Genomic DNA, 18573 nt, shown 5'->3' with positions numbered 1-18573 from the left:
CTACCTATAAAAAACACAGAAAATAATGGCAGATCAGGTCCTAAGAGTTCAAAGACAAACTGTATGATAAACCTAACCCATTGAGAGTTGGACAGCATTCAGTTTGATGATGATGATAGTTATTACAATTTGGCATTTTTATCTGCATATCAAGCCCTTCAAAAGACCTAAGATAGATTTTTGGGGGGTGGTGTTAAAGAGATCACTGAGCTGTGGTGGCGCAGTGGTTAGAATTCAGTATTGCAGGCTCATTCTGCTGATTGCAGCAGTTCGATTCTCACTGGCGCAAGGTTGACTTAGCCTTCCATCCTTCTGAGGTTGGTAAAATGAAGACCCAGATTGTTTGGGGCAATATTCTGTCTCTATAAACTGCTTAGAGAGTGCTGTAAAGCACTATGAAGCAGCATACAAGTGCTATTGCTATTGCTATCACTGCAAGATGCAAACTGTTCTAAGTAAAGCTGCCTTTTGCAATTGACTGATCATGATTTTGTAAATGTTGATGGCAATCAAGTGATGCTTCAGATGTTTTGGGATTACACCCAAGAGGTCTATTAGTATTTGTGTTATCTTTGTTTCCTTTAGACACAGTCATTTGATTTATATTTGCAGATCTGATTTTCTCCAGGTCTTTTTCTTCTATTTTACTGTCTCCAGGTGATCTCTATTATTGACAATTGTTAAATTTGGGGTCCCATATGGTTTGTCTGTTTGAATTCTAAAAACTCAGAGCCCTTTAACACTTTCATTTTCTATTATTTTGTCTATATTGTGGCCCTGCTAGTCCTTACTTGCAAGGAAATGGTATTTGTTGCAGATATTCTAATGCATTATTTTTGCTACTTTGATGAGAATGTGGATGTGTGTGCTCTGAGGAATATGAAAGTTGTGCCAGAGGTTCAATCATATTGGACAGGTCTCATAAGATGAATGTCTCTCCTATAAACAATATTGTGAGACATTTACAAAAATCATACCAGATTGGTCATCACCTATGTCAACAAGGATCATGTCAAGTGTTCTGACCAAGGCTTCCTGAGACATCAATAAACACATATAAAATCCAAAACTCTTTTATTTTAGTTCAATGGCCATGAATTGTCATCATTCACAGCCCGGAATGAGTCCTAACCGGTTATAATTAGTCTCAGGGATGTCTGCCAAAGTTCTTCATAAGACGTCTAATAAGAATGTACCTTATCTTACTTGAAGTGCTGCCAACAACTAAAGTCCCAATTAATCTTTCCAAAACCAAACAGAACAAATTCACCACAGAGCTTTCAGAGTCCAAACTGATCAGAATGAACGACTTTTCTTCCTGCAAAGGTTTTCCTACCTTTGCACTTCCTTTATACCTTATGGGAGGGGCAATCACCTCCAAGCCTTACTCCCGAGTCGTCCCTTTTGTCTTAGCTGCTCTTGCTTTCTGGCAGCTCTGCGCACACTGTGCACTGGGAACAGGCTCTCCTTGTTCCTCTGCCTCGCTGTTGCCAGATTTTGGAGGCTCCAGAGTCAGCACATAATTCCCAGATGGTCCTGGCCCCATCTCTGTATTGGATGCAGGACCCTTGTCTGAGTCCTCCCCAGACTCCCGGACTGATCCCTATTCTTCCCCACTGTCTGATTCTGCTGCCGTCTGCACAGGCTGCCGGCAAACCACAACACTAGGTTTTGGAGCTCCTGGACATGTGGTGACAAATGGGCTTCAGGACTCAGGACTGTTTGCTGAACAACTAGGGCCAGCAGCTGCAGGATTGCTGGAAGAAAAGTTATTTACTTATTGCAACTATACAAAGATTGAAAACAAAATAATAGGGACCATAGGTGCAATCTCAAAACACCTGGAACATCACTTGAACAACACTATAATTCTTTCTTACCTTCCTTCTCTTCATTTCCTTCCTTCCTTCACTATCTATCTAGCTATCAATCTATCTACCTACCTTTCATCAGAAATAGAATCACTATCAGTCAATTACAAGAGGCAACTACTTGGAACATCTTACAATCCATAAACAACAGCATTTGCCTGTCCTTAGGAAGGTCTCAATAGCTGGATAAAAAAGCCAAATCTATTCTAAACATTCTAACTAACTGCGTGACCAATCATAATATTGTACTGTTCATCTTGTACGACCTTGGAGAGACCTTGCCAAGGATCTCATCCCTAAAGAAATTCTATCTACAGGAACTATGTAATAGGGCCTTCTCAGTGGTCATACCCTTCAATATACTTTTTCTCTTGTGTCTTGATTTTATTATTTGATTTTTTAGAAAATAGACACATATATAAATAAATTTTTTGAATAAATCTTAAAAGCTATATGGTCTATTGGATTCTTCACCAGACTTTCTGTAGGCATTAACTTATGAATACATTATTTTAAGTCTTTCTTTTTCAATATAAAAAGTCTGAAAGTTTTCATAAAGAAAATATCTTGAACTTTTAATACATGTCCCTGGCAACTGAAGTAGAACAATTGTGTAGCATAATTTCTTAACAATATAATTTTAGCATTCCTTTGTTCTTATTATAATACACAGCTCACTCATCTTTCCACATCAGTTGAAAGAAAAGAATTCTTGGCTCTTTGATGAAGAGGGATTTAAATTAAAAACACTTTGAATAGAGATTTCAGAATAGGTTGAGATCATCAACAGAGAACTTAATTCAGAACTGATACCAGAATAACAGAATTAAATTAAAAGAAGGCAGAAAATCTTTAGCAATTATCTGCTAAACATCTATAGTTTTGTAGAATAAAAATGTATTCTTCCAAGAAACTTCCAAGTACACGTAGTACTTGACTTAAACCATTCATTTAATGACTGTTTGAAGTTACAACAGCATTGAAAAAAGGGACATGACTGTTTTTTACATTTACGACCATTACAGCATTTCCATGGTCACAAGATCAACATTTGGGTGGTTGGTAACTGGCATGTGTGACAGTTGCACTGCTCTGGGTCATGTGATTGCCATTTGTAACCTTCCCACCGACTTTTGACAAGGAAAGACAAAGGGGGAAGCCATATTTGCTTAATGATCACACAATTCACTTAACAACTGCAGTGATTCACTTAAGAACTGTAGCAAAACAACTTTGTAAAATAAAGCAACTGTCTCGCTCAGCAGCATAAATTTTGGGCTCAATTGTAGTTGTAAGTCAAGGACTACTTGTAACAATCTAAACATATAAAGATATATAAAAATAAAATACAATTTATATTGTGAAATATTATGTAACATAACAACCAAGATTGTGTATATTGTACTGTTGGTGACAGAAGAAACTTTTAGTGTCTCAGACAAGAGCTCCCCCTTCTGTTCTATATCTCATTTTACAATATTGTAAACAGAAATGATCTAATAATGCTGCTACTGATGCAGAAATTTTAGATTACTGAAAAAATTGAAATCAATCTTTCCTTCTTTCTCCACAGAACTGGTTTACCCAAAATCTTTGCATTCAAATTTTATTTATTCTTTAAGGACAAGTTGCCTAGGGAAGGCTACTTGAACATATTTTTATTTATTGTATGGCTGGGCTGCCAACAGTTGCTACTTCATTTTGTTCACTATTCAGAGTACACCACAAGGATATGAACTAGTTTTACCACAATTTATTAATAATCATAATACTTCTATACTATTGGCATATGGAATAAAATGTAAAGTGTTGAATCTCTTGGCCTTTGATTGCAAATCCCATTGAATTAGTGGAACTGCCAAATGAATATCAGGACAATCAACAAATACTTCTTGAATTACCTTGTTCCTTATGACCAAGACTAAAGGAAGTAATTTAGTTTGTCTTCCTAAGAATGCTAAGTCTTATCCCACAAAAGATACTCTATGATAAGCTTACCATATTACATATAATCAGCCTCCCTAGTTTGCACACCAAGCTTTGCTGTATTGTGTGACCCCATCCAACCATGGCTTATCTAACAAACCATGGTTTCTCGTTCAGTTTCATTAGATGAAATAGTACAGATCTTAAAAGTTTTTATGTTGCTCATAAAACTCAGGTAGGCAGTTGCTATGGAGTTGGAAAGAGCTCAGCGTCGAATTTTAGAAATACCGAATAACTTTGCAAAGTGGGGAGGCTTTTTTGCCCCGCCTCCACTCCCAATATATGAATCACAAGTACTGCACTTCGGACAAAGCAAAATTAGCTTGAACCTATTAAAACTTTTTTTTTTACTATTGCTAAATCTGTCCATCAGAAGGACTAGAATCGAAAGTCAAACCTTTCAAAATCACGAATAGTTATTCTTCAGTTTAGTGTCTCTACGTTTTATTTTTAAATGTGAGGGCCTTTAGGTGCCTACAGCTATCGCCTGAATGTTTTGCTTATTTATTATTTCTCTTACATGATTCCTAAATCGCCTAATCGCACGGACTCGGGAAAAAACGGCGAAGACTCCACAGCTAACTCTGTCGTTACGACCACCTCTTCTATCTTTCTCACGAGATGACGGGCATTCGACGAGACTCACCTTTTTATCCCGCTGGCCGTTGAAGGCGCCAAGGGGGTCCTGAGAGTTCGAAGACAGAAGCGGTCCAATCAGATAGCAGGGCTGGTCAGGCGCTCTGTTTGAGTGGCTAATTGACGGCCTGTGCCCAGAGGACAGGAGGCTTGGGGAGATGACGGTCGAACGGTGAGGAGGGCAGCAGCGGTTCGGAAGGGCGGCTATGGATGGTTCCGGAAAAAGGCTGGCCCAGCTGGCCGTGCAGCAGCACCTCCGAGCCGCCTACGGGATCAAGCTGAAGAATCGCACGGGGAAGAGGAAAGCGTCCAGGTCGACGCCCGCGGGAGGGGTGAGTCAGAAGGGACCGAGGGGGACGCTCCGCCATCAGGCGCCCTCGCAGACTCTCGTGAAGGCGCTGGCGGAGCCGTGGGGGTTGCGGTGGCCGGAGGCGTCCGGGTCTGTTGGAAGCGAGGCAGCTGCCCTTCTTGCAGCCGGCTTGGGGCTTCCCTTTCGCTCGAAGGTGCTTCTTGAGTTGTTCCCGAGGACCCAGACAAAGGGGCTTTGTAAATACAGGTAGTCCTCAACTTCCGACCACAATTGAACCCAAAATGTAGGTTTCTAAAGGAGAAATTAGGTGAGTTTTGTCCCATTTGATGACTTTTCTTGCCATATTTGTTAAGTGAATCACTGCGGTTGTTAAATTAATTGTTAAGTGAAACCTCATTGACTTTGCTTGACAGAAGGAAGCAAATGGTGATCACATGGACCCCTCAGGACACTGCAATTGTCATAAATGTGAATCACTTGTCAAGCATCCAATGTAAAGCAAGTGGCCAATGATTACAAGTGTGAAAAAAGGGTCATAAATCACTTTTTTCAGTGCCATTGAAACTTCGAATGGTCTCAAAGTGAACTGTTGTAAGTCGAGGAATACCTGTACAGCTTTGGGTGGGAATACAATAGCTATCTGCAAAAAATAGTCATTTGCTCTCATGAATCTGTGTTATCAAGGCCTGCTATTGCAGTGAGGTAGATCTGAGGGTAGGACAAGAAATAATGGGTGAAAAAGTATTAAAGAGAGATTCTAGAACTGAGGAGAAATTTCCTGAAAGTGAGAACAATTAATCTTCCAGAAGTTGTGGGTGCTTCATTGCAGGTTTTCAAGAAGTGACTGGACAGCTATTTGTCCAGAATGGAATAGGGTCTTCTTGAGCAGGAGGTTGGACCTTCAAGGTTGACTTCCAACCCTATTCTGCGTTCTATGGATTAACCAATAAAAATAATGTGATTAATAATGCCACTTTGATTTTGAAAATGGGAATATGGAAATGTCTATGGAGATTCTCAGTCATTCCGGTCATGGTTGTCTCAAATGTGCTTTTTCAAGAAGGAACCAGAAAGTCCAGTTGCCTCTTAAAAAGCACCTTTGGGAAAAGTCTGTTGGTCTGTGTTTCGTATAATTAATGGCAGTTACCTTTAAAGATTGGTTCTGATATTGATTTTTATCTCCTGAAACTATTTGATCTATTTAGAATACTTAAGATGCGGGAGTAAAAACTTCTTGTACCTTTCCTTGCTTGAGGAATCTTCCTCCAACTCACTGATTTCTATCAAAGCATTTAAGGCTACCTGTGAAGGGATACAGCGTGAGATTGTAGGTTGCAATGATTTAGGATTTAACATGCATAAAAACCAAGTAATGACTTTATTATTTATTTGATTTATTTGCCACCTATCTCATTTCAAATTTACTTCTGGCAGCTTGCATCATTAAAAGCATTATAACCATAAAAGATAAACGTTTCTGAAAGGATAAAAATAGTCTTCCAAAGATACTTATCTATATGTTAATGGATCAAAATAAAACATCTTGATTTAATTAGAAATGTACTTTGCTAGATCCTCCCTCCAAATAAACATAATTGAATTGATCCTCTGTAACTTTTAAATTGTAGATAACAAATTTATCTTTTTGGTAGGTTCTTAAAATAGGGGAAATTTAAAAGATATATTAAAAGATGGATACATTAATACTGTATGATTTTAGTAGTAGAGAAAGAAGTTGATTGTTTCATCTCCTTGTGATAAAGATACAATGCATATATTGTACCTTAGATCTATAAGGGAAAGCAAGCAAGCATGTGGTTACTTATTCTTGCATGAGTAAGCAAGTATACCTATGCTTCAAAAGAGCCCAATGAGATTAGATAAATGCTATCTATAGTTTATTCTTCTGGTTAACATACCATTGGGTAATTTCAGCTGAAGTTAGCTGTTATCCGAAACCTGTATCACATAAGATAGTATTCAAGAAGCTACTGCTATAATACAAGTCTTACAGTCTTATATAGAATACTTTCATAGGAAGTTTTTAGAAGGTTGTCTCTTTTTCAATTTTAGGTATTTTGTATATGTTAATAAGGTGAATTGGAGTGTTTGAAGTGGAAATTATTAAATTATTAACTTTGGAAAGATTGTCTAGAGACTAATCTAGAATGAGAGACTTGCAAACTACAACTTATTTTTTGTTTGCTAATATATCTACATTTAAAAAGAGGTAAATGGATTTATACCAGAAGCCTCTTTAGATTTTAGTTCCTTATTTTGTTGGTGAAACATATTTATCTACATTATTAAATGATATGTTCAATTTTTTCAGGCAAAAGTATTTGGAATACCTCTTGATGAATTACCTCAAGTTGTATGTGAATACGGAAATCTACCTTGGTAAGTTACAATTTGACTATAACTAGAGTCTTCACAAATATAGCAAATTTATGTTAGGTAATATTTAAATTAGGTTTAGGTTTTGGCAAAAATATAACAGTCAATAATCAGCTCTGTAATCCACTAAGCAGGAGACATAATGACTTCTTGTCTTAATGGAGTGACAATTTGTTTCTAGCATTACAGTGCAATAATGGAGAGGATGAGAAAGAACAGTAGATATTCAGGGTAAAAGTAACTATGTATGTATATGCAAAGCTGCTAGTGACAGAATAAAGGAAGCTGTACTACATCCAGAATTAAACGGGGAATATTTTATATATCTCATCCTATTAACTGTAATACTTACCAATCTGAATATAGGCAAATTAAGACCAGGATTGCAAATGCTAAATTCAAGTGTTCTCTCTCTCCCTCTCCCCCTTCCTCCCTCCCTCCCCCTCCTCTCTCTCTTTCATCAGCTTTTTAGTTGAGGCTTGTCAATACTTGGAAGAACATATTCAAATAGAGGGACTCTTCAGAAAATCTGGATCAGTTGTTCGCTTAAAAACTTTAAAGGTACAGCATTTCCCCATTCTGCTTTATTTTAAGATAAATGTGTTGACACTGATGTGCTTAATGTTGTTCATAATGTTGTTTCCAAAAATGTATACCAAAAATAAAATATGTTGTCTATGTGTAGATAACTTGAATTACTCAGTAGATTTGAACTTATTTCTAGTTTTCCATTGCCATTTCTCAAAATATGCTATTGTCTCCATTGACAATATTTATTTTCTTACCGCTCTTAGAATAAACTGGATAAAGGTGAAAAATGCCTATCCAGTGCACTACCCTGTGATGTTGCGGGACTTCTGAAGCAGTTCTTCAGAGAGTTGCCTGAGCCAATCCTTCCATATAAACTGCAAGAAGCTCTTATTAAGGCCCAGAAGTTAGACAGCGAGGAGCGGAATTCTGCTACACTGCTCATCTCCTGCCTTGTAAATGAGGGAATAATTGAAACTCTCAGATATTTCTTCCAGTTTCTCAAAAAAGTGTCTCTAAGGTAAGCTGAAGATTTTGGCTTCAATTTGCCCTCTGTTATATGCCTGCAGTGGAACTGTAGAAGTTATGATGCTTTTTTGATGCTCTAAACTAATCAGAGTTGTATTAGATATATATGTATTTTGACATTTATTTTTAGTAAGCAGTTTTTTTCTAAAATAACATATTGATAATATATCACAGTTTAACTATTTCTAGGCAAATAAAAGAAACTTTAAGAAAAATATTCCTTTTTCTTTTGGAACATATAGTTAGGAAGCACAAATGACTAAGACATGCTCTGATTATGATGATATTTCATTCTAAGACTTCTCATTGAAATAATTTAAACTTTGAGATTAGTACTAAGGTGTATGTAGCTCCCCCAAGAGTTGCAAACTCTATCTAGGTCTTTGATAGACTTTCATGTTTAAGGGTTTTTGTTTTGCTTTGTTTTGTTTTTTGGTGAGGGGTGTATCTGCACACGATAGCAGCAAGCTTGGGAAAGCAATCTTGTATCAAGTTTATAGTAGAAATACTAGAACCAAAGTTGCATTAACTAGTTGGTAATTAAGAACTCTTCAGTATCAGTGCTGATTTAGCATTTTGAACAATGAATATTCAATAGTATTACTGGTATATTTAAACAAATATGAAATTTAATGCTATTCTATTTTTTTCCATTGCATAGATCTGCTGAGAACAAGATGGATAGTTGTAATCTAGCAGTAATTTTTGCTCCAAATCTCTTGCAATTAAGTGAAATTGAAAAAATATCTGTACACACAGAGAAGAAACTACGCTTGCAGGCTGGAGTTCTGCAGACATTGATTGATCATGCAGAAGACATAGGTAAGGTGATGATGATTCAGTATTATGACATTAGAATATTTTTTAGTTTTGGGTTTTTTGTTATTGTTTTGAGGAACATAATTATACCTTTTTCAGGACAAATACCAAAGTTTATCCTGGAAAAAATACCATCCATGCTTGGCATTGATGATTCTGCCTCTACACCTGTGCTCCATAATGAACAAGAAAGCGAAATTGAAACTCCCTCTGAACACTTGAGAAAGAGACGTCAAAGCATAGGAGGTAATAAGTAAATTGCTTCTGCATTTTTTTTTAAACTCAAATTTTAAAAAATGCAAATGTTTATCAAGGACTAAATCAAAAAAAGAAACTAATCATTAAAATGTTGATTGCTTGATGTATCTTCAATTTCAGATATTGTTAGTGGAGCTCTGAATAAACTTAAATCTAACAGAACACCCTCCACTACTCCTCAGAGAGACCAATGTGGTAGGTATAGTGCATTTGCATGAAGCCCTTCATGTCAGCAAGGCTTGAACGTGTTGACAATATTACAGTACTGGAATAATATATGATTGATTACAATGTAAGCAAGTCAGTAGTACTTGTTGTTTTTATCCTTACATATACTATTCCATTGAGCTGAGTTTTACACTCGTTAACTGCTTATTTTGCTGCATATTAAAGCTTGAGTGCCATTTTGTACTTTGCCACTATTACAGTTAAAAGGATATTTCAGCTGTTATTTCAGTTTGCATACATGTTCAAAAAGCATTTTACTTATTATAGTGCCAATGAGAAATCCTTCTTCTGTGTTATATTGCACCCCCCGCCCCATTTTTCAGTTTCTCCTTTTCATTGCTCTTCACATTGCTAATTGCAGGATGAAGCAAATAATTTCTATTTGCATTTGTGCTGTACATACTATTAATAATCTATATTTTATACGTTTTCCCATATTAAATACTTAACTGCGCATATATATCTCTATATATATTTCTTCCCAGTCTTTTCATCAATGACTCCAGTGATGGTTACTCCAAATTTTAAGCGTAAATATCCTGCTGATTCCTGTCATCGCTTGTCTAGCAAGAAAAGGCGATCTATTGGACATAGCATGGGTCCTGAAATGCTACCAAATAGCCTTTTTAACATTAGTTTAACACCTGGATCAGGTAGAGTAAAAATATTCAACAATATTCTCTGAGTGCTCAAATTCCTGTGTCTGCACACTTTTTTATTAAAGACAACAATGCAGAAATACTCTGTACAAACAACACTACCATGACGTTTTCTTTATTTCTTGCATTGCTTAATAGTATTTACATAGGGCTCAAAGCATTTTGCATGCCGTAAGAGTAATTTACAAATAAATGAAAGTTCGGTGTAGTGTATCACTGAGTAAACATTTCACTGAACTATCTACATCTAAAAGATCTGAAAAAGGATTTCATTGTTAGAAAAGAACAAAAGAATTCAAGTAATTTTGAAAGTCTTGAATTTTTGTAGACTAATTTGAATTCTTAACATGCTATTTTTGGCAGAAGTTCTAAATGTATTTGAAGAAGTCATAAACAATTGAATTGACTATGAAGATAATCATAAATTACATATTCCATAATATACTACAACATTTTGGGACTGTGTTAGTAGGGTGTAAATAGATATCGTACTACCTTGGTGGTACAAAGAGAAGGGGGCTTAAATAGAACAGCTACATGCATTCTGAGCCATTGCCCAACTTTCTTCGCCACAGGAATTTATTGCAAGAATTTTTCAGGATTTTTTTCTCAGCAATCCCCAGCCACATCTTTTTAAACATGGTCTTTCTTTTATGAATACCATATTTGGTCCAGTTCTGTTTTTTTCAAGGATTTATCCTCCTAATGAATGTAGACATTCTTTCTTACATTCAGATAAGATGGAAATAATAAAAATGAAAAGTGCTATTAATATTTTTAATAAAATCTGTGGGGAGCTTATTTTTAGAATATTATACAATGAATAGATTTCTGGGCCAGATAATTTTTGGTTTGACTAAGCAGAATTTTCTTGTGTAAAGGGAAATAGACATAGGCATATGAAAGCAGACATTTTTATTTTAAAAATAGCTATTTTAAAAAATATTTAAATATTTATTTAAAATATAAATTTTTAGTTTTGTTTCTATAATTTGTTACCAAGAAGTAGGGACCAATGAGACATTTTTATGCATAAAAATTCTATCCTTAAGTAGAATATTTTTTAGTTGCTATTTTTATAAATCCTATCGCTCCATTTGTAGATAGTCCTTTTGTGTCTCTGGATACATCTCAAACTTCATTATCTACCTCAGCTACTTGTGAGAAATCTCTCTCTACTATAAGAAGTCGAAGGAGCAAAAGGATTGCCAATAAAGTACAAAGGTATGTTTGTTAAAATAGGCACTTCTGACACAGAACCTGTATAATATATATTTCTTGTTGTATTTAAAGGTGCTAATATACTATATGAGCAGTATTAAGGTCAATTGAGTGAAATTTTATGGCCTTTGGGATTTTTTTTTGAAAGCTACTTGTTTTCTTGGATCCCATGTTATTATATCTCATATATTCATTTTTGCTCTATATACATGTCCTTTATCCTTTACTATATTTATAAATAATATAAAATCCATAATAAAATAAACATATTTAGAAATATTTAGTTCTCTTCTCAGTTTTAGCATTTGTTCATGAATGGAAAGTTATATGACATAACCAGGAATTAATTAAAAGTTCATTGCTTATCATATGAAAAAGTAATATCAGTTCTGTAGTTGACACTAATGTTCTATTATCTACTCAGGAATGGATCTCCCACAACCTACTTTCAACAGATGTTCTTTTTCCCATTTTTGTTGCAATTTTTTATTTTATAACCACCTTATTCTTAAATAGTTACTTTCCTTGTAAATTAATTGATTTTAGAATATCAGTTTGATTTATTATTATCCTACCTACATACACAATACTTCTCCTATTTTCCCCACAGTAACAATCCTATAAGTGCATTGGATGGAAAGAGAAAAGCCAAAAGTCATCTAGCCAGCTTTCATGCCTAGTGGGATTAGAACTCACAATATCCTTGTTTCTAGGCCAGTACATTAACCGCTATACCAAACTGGTTCTCATCAGTAGTTTAGAACAGTATTCAGTCAACTTATCTCTTTCCTTTCAGAGTTGAATCTGGAAAAACAGGTTGTTTCTCGCCTAAAATCAGCCGGAAAGAAGTGGTACGCAGGTCATTACGATTAAAGTTCACTCTTGGAAGAAGCAACAGACAGGTACTATATACTATTTCCTTAATGGAAATAGTAACTTCTATAAACTGCATGCAACCAATATTCATAGATACATAGACACACAAAACAATTCACTATAGCTTGTTGGATTGGAAGTAGAAGAGGAAAATAGGGCAGTTTGAACTGATCCTCGTAGAAGCTCATTTTCATAATCTTAGGCTAGTAACAGTCTTTTGCAGAATATTCTTGGTAGTTTATTATTTGTAATAAAGACTGAAGGGTAAGTCAATCTGTTGTGTGGTATAGGATGTGTGATAAATAGTCTAAAAATCTGAAGAATTGCTTACTGACATTATCTCCATGAAGATGTTTGCTATTTTTTTTAATATAAACTTACCTATTCTTAATTGGTATTTACCATTTATCAATTTACTGTTCTTTCAGTCTTGCTTTCATTCCTCTTCCCTTGTTGTCCTTTTCTGAAGAACCACTGCCTACTAGTCCATTCTCTCTTATGGTATGGCTTCCTGTTAGAAATCCTAGATGCTCTATGTTTATGAGAAGGTAGAAGAATAGAAGAAGCATCTGATTAAAATTGTATCAAACTTTTTTTGAATTTTAAGAATGCTACAATGGAGCATGAAGATAACCACAGAGCTGAAAACATTGGTCACCGACTTGCTGATTATCAAGATAAAGAAAATGGTTTGGGAACTATGAAGACTGCAGCATTGTTAAGCCCATGTGTTGGTAAGTCTATAATTTAAAAAATAAATACAATGAAACCTTGATACAGCAAACATTTTTCAGTAGCAATAATATTGTGCCTGCACTACATTATGGAGTGAGGGTTGAGGATAAAATATATTTAAATGTTTATTGCATTTTACATTCTATTTCTATTGCAACCAAGTACTTTCCAGATTCTTGGACTTCAGCAGCATAACTGATGCAGGGAGTTTTAGGGCTGTAACTCATTCCTGTCTATTCTTGATCTAAACTGTATTTTTTTATAAATTCTACTTGGTAGAAAGATAGGATAAAGATCCATATCAGAAAAGATCATGCAGACCTTTAAGGTTAATCATGCCTGCTACATGTCAACCTTCCAACAATTATTGATTGGGTAGTATCTCATAAGGTTAACATGCACTTCTACACTATGATGACCATCATGCTTCTTTTTATCTTTGCTGCCAGTTTTCTGCATTGTTTGGCTATCTTGGCTCTTTGAATGTAAGAAAGACAGTCACTATTAGAACTGAGGTCTGTCATTAGTTTATCCCTAAGGCTAAGATAGGCTGAATCAATCTCAGCCCAGATGTATCTGGTTTTTCAAACATTTGTACTCATAGTTCTACTGTGTTTCCATACTGGCAGCAATAGCATGTTGTTGGTGTTCTGTTCCTTTTCCAAATGAGACTAATGCATTTACAAGTGGACATCAGTATGGATTTGTACTTCAGAATACAAGTGACTACTTCTGATCATGTATTGAGATATAAAGCAACCACAAATTATTTTCCTAGTATGTTCCTATTTGAACATTTTAAATATACATTCTAAATATATAGAATGATTCTGTGGAGATTGCTTCATTTTCCAGACATTAAGATTTTTGCTCCTTCCTACATAATTCATATATGGCACTAGATTTAACAATGTGTCTCCAAGTTAAGAAGAGACCAGAATGGTATGACTATTTCATTTATATCTTCTTTTAAAGCTAGTCCACTAATCGCTCTTTTTATGCTTAGTATCCCTATTGGGCCAGTGAAGTTATAACTAAGATATTACATGGGACTATGGTATAAAAGTAGAGTTCTGATATATGTTATCTGGAATTACAGTATTAATGTTCATTTAATGTGTACAATTTTGATTTTGCTGATTTTTTTTAAAGTATCTATTTTTTAAGGTTTGAAAAACCTCAGCAAGTCCGAAGAAAATTTACAAATTCCGAGCCATCATGCTGCAGCCAACTATCGAATGTCTTGGATTGGTCCTGCAAACAAAGACTCTCAGGAGACCAGAATTTCATTAATGGGATGTCCTGAAACAGAGGTCTCTTCTTCTGAAACTGCTTCTGCCAATAGAAAGCCGTTAGTTATTCCTACTGAGCCCATGTTCAAAAGTAGTGAGTGTGATAGCAGTAAACAAAAAACATCTTTTTGTGAGGATGAAAATAATTTAACTGAACACATGCTACTGAGAATTAAGAAAGCGTTTTCTGAATCTGGAAGCAACCTTCATGATTTATATGAAACGGAGCCTTCAGCATCAAATTTATTAAAATTCAAGAACCCAGAACTAAAATTAAAGAACAATTCCTCTAAAACAAGAGATAAGAAAGTAGATGTTAAGGGGGAACCTCAGTTTGCAAAATCAGTCACTAAATCGAATACCATTGATCAGGTCAACGCTATTAATGGACTTCTCTTCCAAAATAATAAGAGTGATCATCCAATCCATATTTTAAACCAAAGTGATGGATTAGAAGTAGACCAGTTGATTACATCTCATGTTATTCAATTAAATAATGTAAATAATGTACAGAAAGAGATAGTGGAATCAAGTAAGCAATATATCTGTGCAAAAAAAGCATCTAAATACTGCAATTCAAAGAAAGAAACCTCTTTCTCAGAAGGTGGAGATAAAAATGAAACCTATGACAAATCTAAATCTTCCCCTTCAGGAAAAGTGTCTGATCATATACATTGGTTCAACAAACTTTCATTAAATGAACCACATTCTGCAACAAGAAGTAAGCCGGTGCTTAAATTTCAACGTACCCCAGTCCGTCAATCTGTAAGGAGAATAAATTCCCTCTTGGAAACTCATTCAAGTAACTCGTCAGCTACTTGTAAAAACGCTGGTGATGGCTGCACTTCTCTTGCTAAATCAGTGAGTTATGAAACTGCATTGTCTTCCTATGCAGTAAGTACAAACAATTCACTGACAAATTCACTACCTTCTAAACTGACATGCAAAGAAAAGCATGATCAGTTGGGTCTATTTCCCAAATCCTCTCTTCAGTTGATACATTCATCAGAGCAAACCATGAAAGAAACATTTAATAATTCCAAATTTGTCCTTGAGGACTTAACTAACTACAAAGCCCCAAAAACTATTGTGAAAACAAGCACATACTTAAATGCTTCAGTGGGTACACCTGATAAATATGTTCTCAGGAAAATGACAGGAACAAAATCTCGGTATAGAGGATCACCAAAAAACCCAATCCCCACAGCAAAACTTCTTCCAATTGTCAAGCCTCTAGACTTATAGTGGTTTGATCCTAGGCATATTTCTTCTATCTAAGCTTGTAAATGTAGAACTGAAAGCGTTGGATCCAGAATTGGTTTCCTATGGAAGAAGACCTTATTCACAGACAGATCTCATTGGCGGAAGCTGTTGGTGTCATTTTCCCTTCCCCTGAAGTCACTTATGCTTCCTCAGATCTGCACAGGAATGAGGAATTTTCCAGAACAGTAAAGCAAATGCTGCTATGTTGTGCAGTGGGAAAAAGAACATTTTAGGTGGAACTCAAGTCAGACAATATTCCTGCTGGCAAAAAAGCTTAATTCAACATTTATCTTTCTTTAAATTGTCTTAAGTATATTTCTTTTTGAACTTATTTGGGACTGAAACTTGAAGTTTTGTTGAGTGAATGAAGCTTGAATAAGTTCTGCTGAGTAGCATTTATTACAGGAGTCCTAATTTTGGTACTTGTTTTTATGTATTACCAAATTTTATGGATGAGAACCTGGAAGAGCTTTTAACTAACTTAACTCAGTGATAAACAGTTAAAGGATTGGTTTCTAGAAAACAAAAAGCTTAATACTACATTTGCAAAATACTTAATTTAGGGATTAAGTTTCAAAAATGTGCCATGCTTTTTTGTAATATTCGGTTATCTAAAAGGCTTGTATTTTTAAATTTTATTTCTGGGAGTAGTAATTTAGGCCCTCTATGACAACAGCAACTGTACTTTATCCATACTTTGAACAGATGCACTTTTTTGTAGACTCAAACAAATGGTGACTCACTGAAATGTTAGGTACATGTATCAAATCATCACATGTTCTACAATTGGAGTGGAGATGGATTGAGAATTCTAACACAGCAAATGGAAGAATGTTCCAGAGCTGCTGAATGGATGTTATTGTTTTATGTTCTATACTGGGAGAGCGGGGCTATATGGTAATGAAAGAACTTGCTAGTTCTTTTTTTATGACTGTACTATAATATAGGATATTGTATAATTCATAAAAAGTGTTATGTGATTGAGATACATTGTATAAAGCCATACTGTTTAGATGCACAGCATTTACATCAAGTTGCCCAATTGAAATGATTCATAATTGTTGTCTATTATATGTAAATTATTTAAATTTGAAATAGAGTTTTAGTATAGTTTGGGGAGAAGAATGCTAAAAACTCTTACCTCTGAAATAAAAAGCTTATTTTTTTTTCTATAATGTATATGCCAAGTTGTAGCAACTTTGAAAGCACTATAATGATGTGGGAAAATACCAGAACAAAGCTGAATACCATACATGCAAGTACCGCGAAAACTTAAGAATATATATATGTGTGTGTGTGTGTATGTATATATATATATATATATATATATATATATATATATATATATATATATATATATATATATATATAGTTACACACACACACACACCTATGTACATACCACCTTCATGAAAAGCTGTTTACATCCAATTTATGTCTATAGAGATTCTCAGTCATCTAGGTCATGGTTGTCCGAAAGGTGCTTTTTCTTATTATAAATAAACTTTATTAAATTTTACAGTTAAAATATACAAACAACACACAGATTGGGAAAGGAAAGAAAAACAAAGAAAAAAGGGTAAATGATTAAAAACAATTACATCATCAACAGTTTGTGGTTTCTTATTTATCTCATTATTTTGTGCCATATTTGCAATTAATCTTTAGCGTGAATATTTAATTACTACTATTGTCACTCCTCATTTACAATTTATTATTATTATATGTCTATCTTTGGTCTATCCACTCATACCAACAGTTCCAACTCATAGTACTCTGATAGTTCTTTATTTTTTAGTGATAGTTAGTTTATCCATTTCTGTATAGCTTGATATTTTCTAAATAATCATTTCCTCTGGTGGAGTATAGGGTTGTTTCCAGCATTGTGCGAAAGCCAAACCAAAGGTGCTTTTCCAAGAGGCAACTGGACTTCCTTGTTTTTCTTTGAAGACATTTTGCTTCTCATCCAAGAAGGATGAGGAGCCTTTCAGCAATTCTAAGACTCCACACCCATTTGCATTACTCCGGTGACTCTGAGGATACAGATAAATCTCCAAAATGGCCTCAACTCTCTAAAAGAATGCAAATTACCATCTATCTGCAAGAAATATAAATCCTACCATTTCCCACCATCCAGTCAGAGCTGAAGAAGCTTCTTGGATGAGAAGCAAAATAACTTCCAAGAAAAACCATGATGTCTCTTGAAAAAACATCTTTGGGACAACCATGACCAGATGACTGAGAATCTCCATTGACGTATTTTACACTGATCAAGTGATCATTAACAAAACGGAATAGTTATGTTTCATGCACCATTGTAATCTACACTTTATCTCATGCATTGTTGAATAAACTGCAAATTGTTGAATTCAAGCAGCATACTAAGCCAACAGTCTTAGTTGATGTACAAATCATGTGGTAGGGATTTAAAAGCTTTAACTCTATCCAGAAAATACATTTGTCTCTTGAAGCTCTGTGCTTAACTTTAGCAAACACATTAGTTATATGGAACAGATACTGGCTGGAATGTATAAAATTCTTTATTTTTGAACTGAAATACAATATAAAGTCAGATACTGAATGCAAACCATGTTTTTTCTTTCATATCTGAAAGGATCTACATTATTTTATCCTACAGCATTCTAGGGAGAATGAACATTTTCACTCCAGCATATAGTTAATTTTAATAGCATCAAAGAGCTCTAATCTTAATAGCATCAAAGAGCTCATACTTTTGTTACCATAGCTATCCCCCATGGCTAATGCTAAAACTTCTGGAAACAAGGCCACGCTTCTTAAAGGCACCAAGATTGTAGAATGATACAGTACAGAACTGCAGCTACAATAAACAATGTGAGTGGGATTGAACGGATCCATGTTCATATCTCATTGGGTTAACGTTCAGTCTAACATCTTATTCTTGTGGGGGGGGAAAAGGGGAGGCAAGACATCAAGAGAGAAGAGCC

General features: G+C 35.0%; 1 protein-coding gene across 2 annotated transcripts; it reads left to right on the top strand.

Annotated features, from left to right (window-relative positions):
• Positions 1–4557: 4557 nt before the first annotated feature.
• ARHGAP11A (Rho GTPase activating protein 11A) lies at positions 4558–16911 on the top strand. Of its 2 annotated transcripts, XM_026710426.2 has the most exons (12): positions 4563–4825; positions 7136–7203; positions 7665–7761; positions 7995–8248; positions 8918–9078; positions 9175–9321; positions 9454–9528; positions 10047–10214; positions 11324–11444; positions 12238–12343; positions 12925–13051; positions 14220–16911. In XM_026710426.2, the coding sequence occupies exons 1-12, from the start codon at positions 4700–4702 to the stop codon at positions 15587–15589; spliced, it is 2820 nt and encodes a 939-aa protein (XP_026566211.2). In that variant the 5' UTR covers positions 4563–4699; the 3' UTR covers positions 15590–16911. The 2 variants fall into 2 exon arrangements, with proteins under 2 accessions (XP_026566221.2, XP_026566211.2); XM_026710436.2 differs by lacking the exon at positions 9454–9528 and having other exon boundaries at positions 4558–4825.
• Positions 16912–18573: the final 1662 nt, after the last annotated feature.

The sequence above is a fragment of the Pseudonaja textilis genome, chromosome 1, assembly GCF_049901715.1.
Source record: "Pseudonaja textilis isolate UNSWEBS1 chromosome 1, rPseTex1.2, whole genome shotgun sequence".
NCBI lineage: Eukaryota > Metazoa > Chordata > Lepidosauria > Squamata > Elapidae > Pseudonaja > Pseudonaja textilis.
The sequence above is the reverse complement of the archived record's forward strand: the minus strand, read 5'-3'. Positions and strand labels throughout refer to the sequence as shown.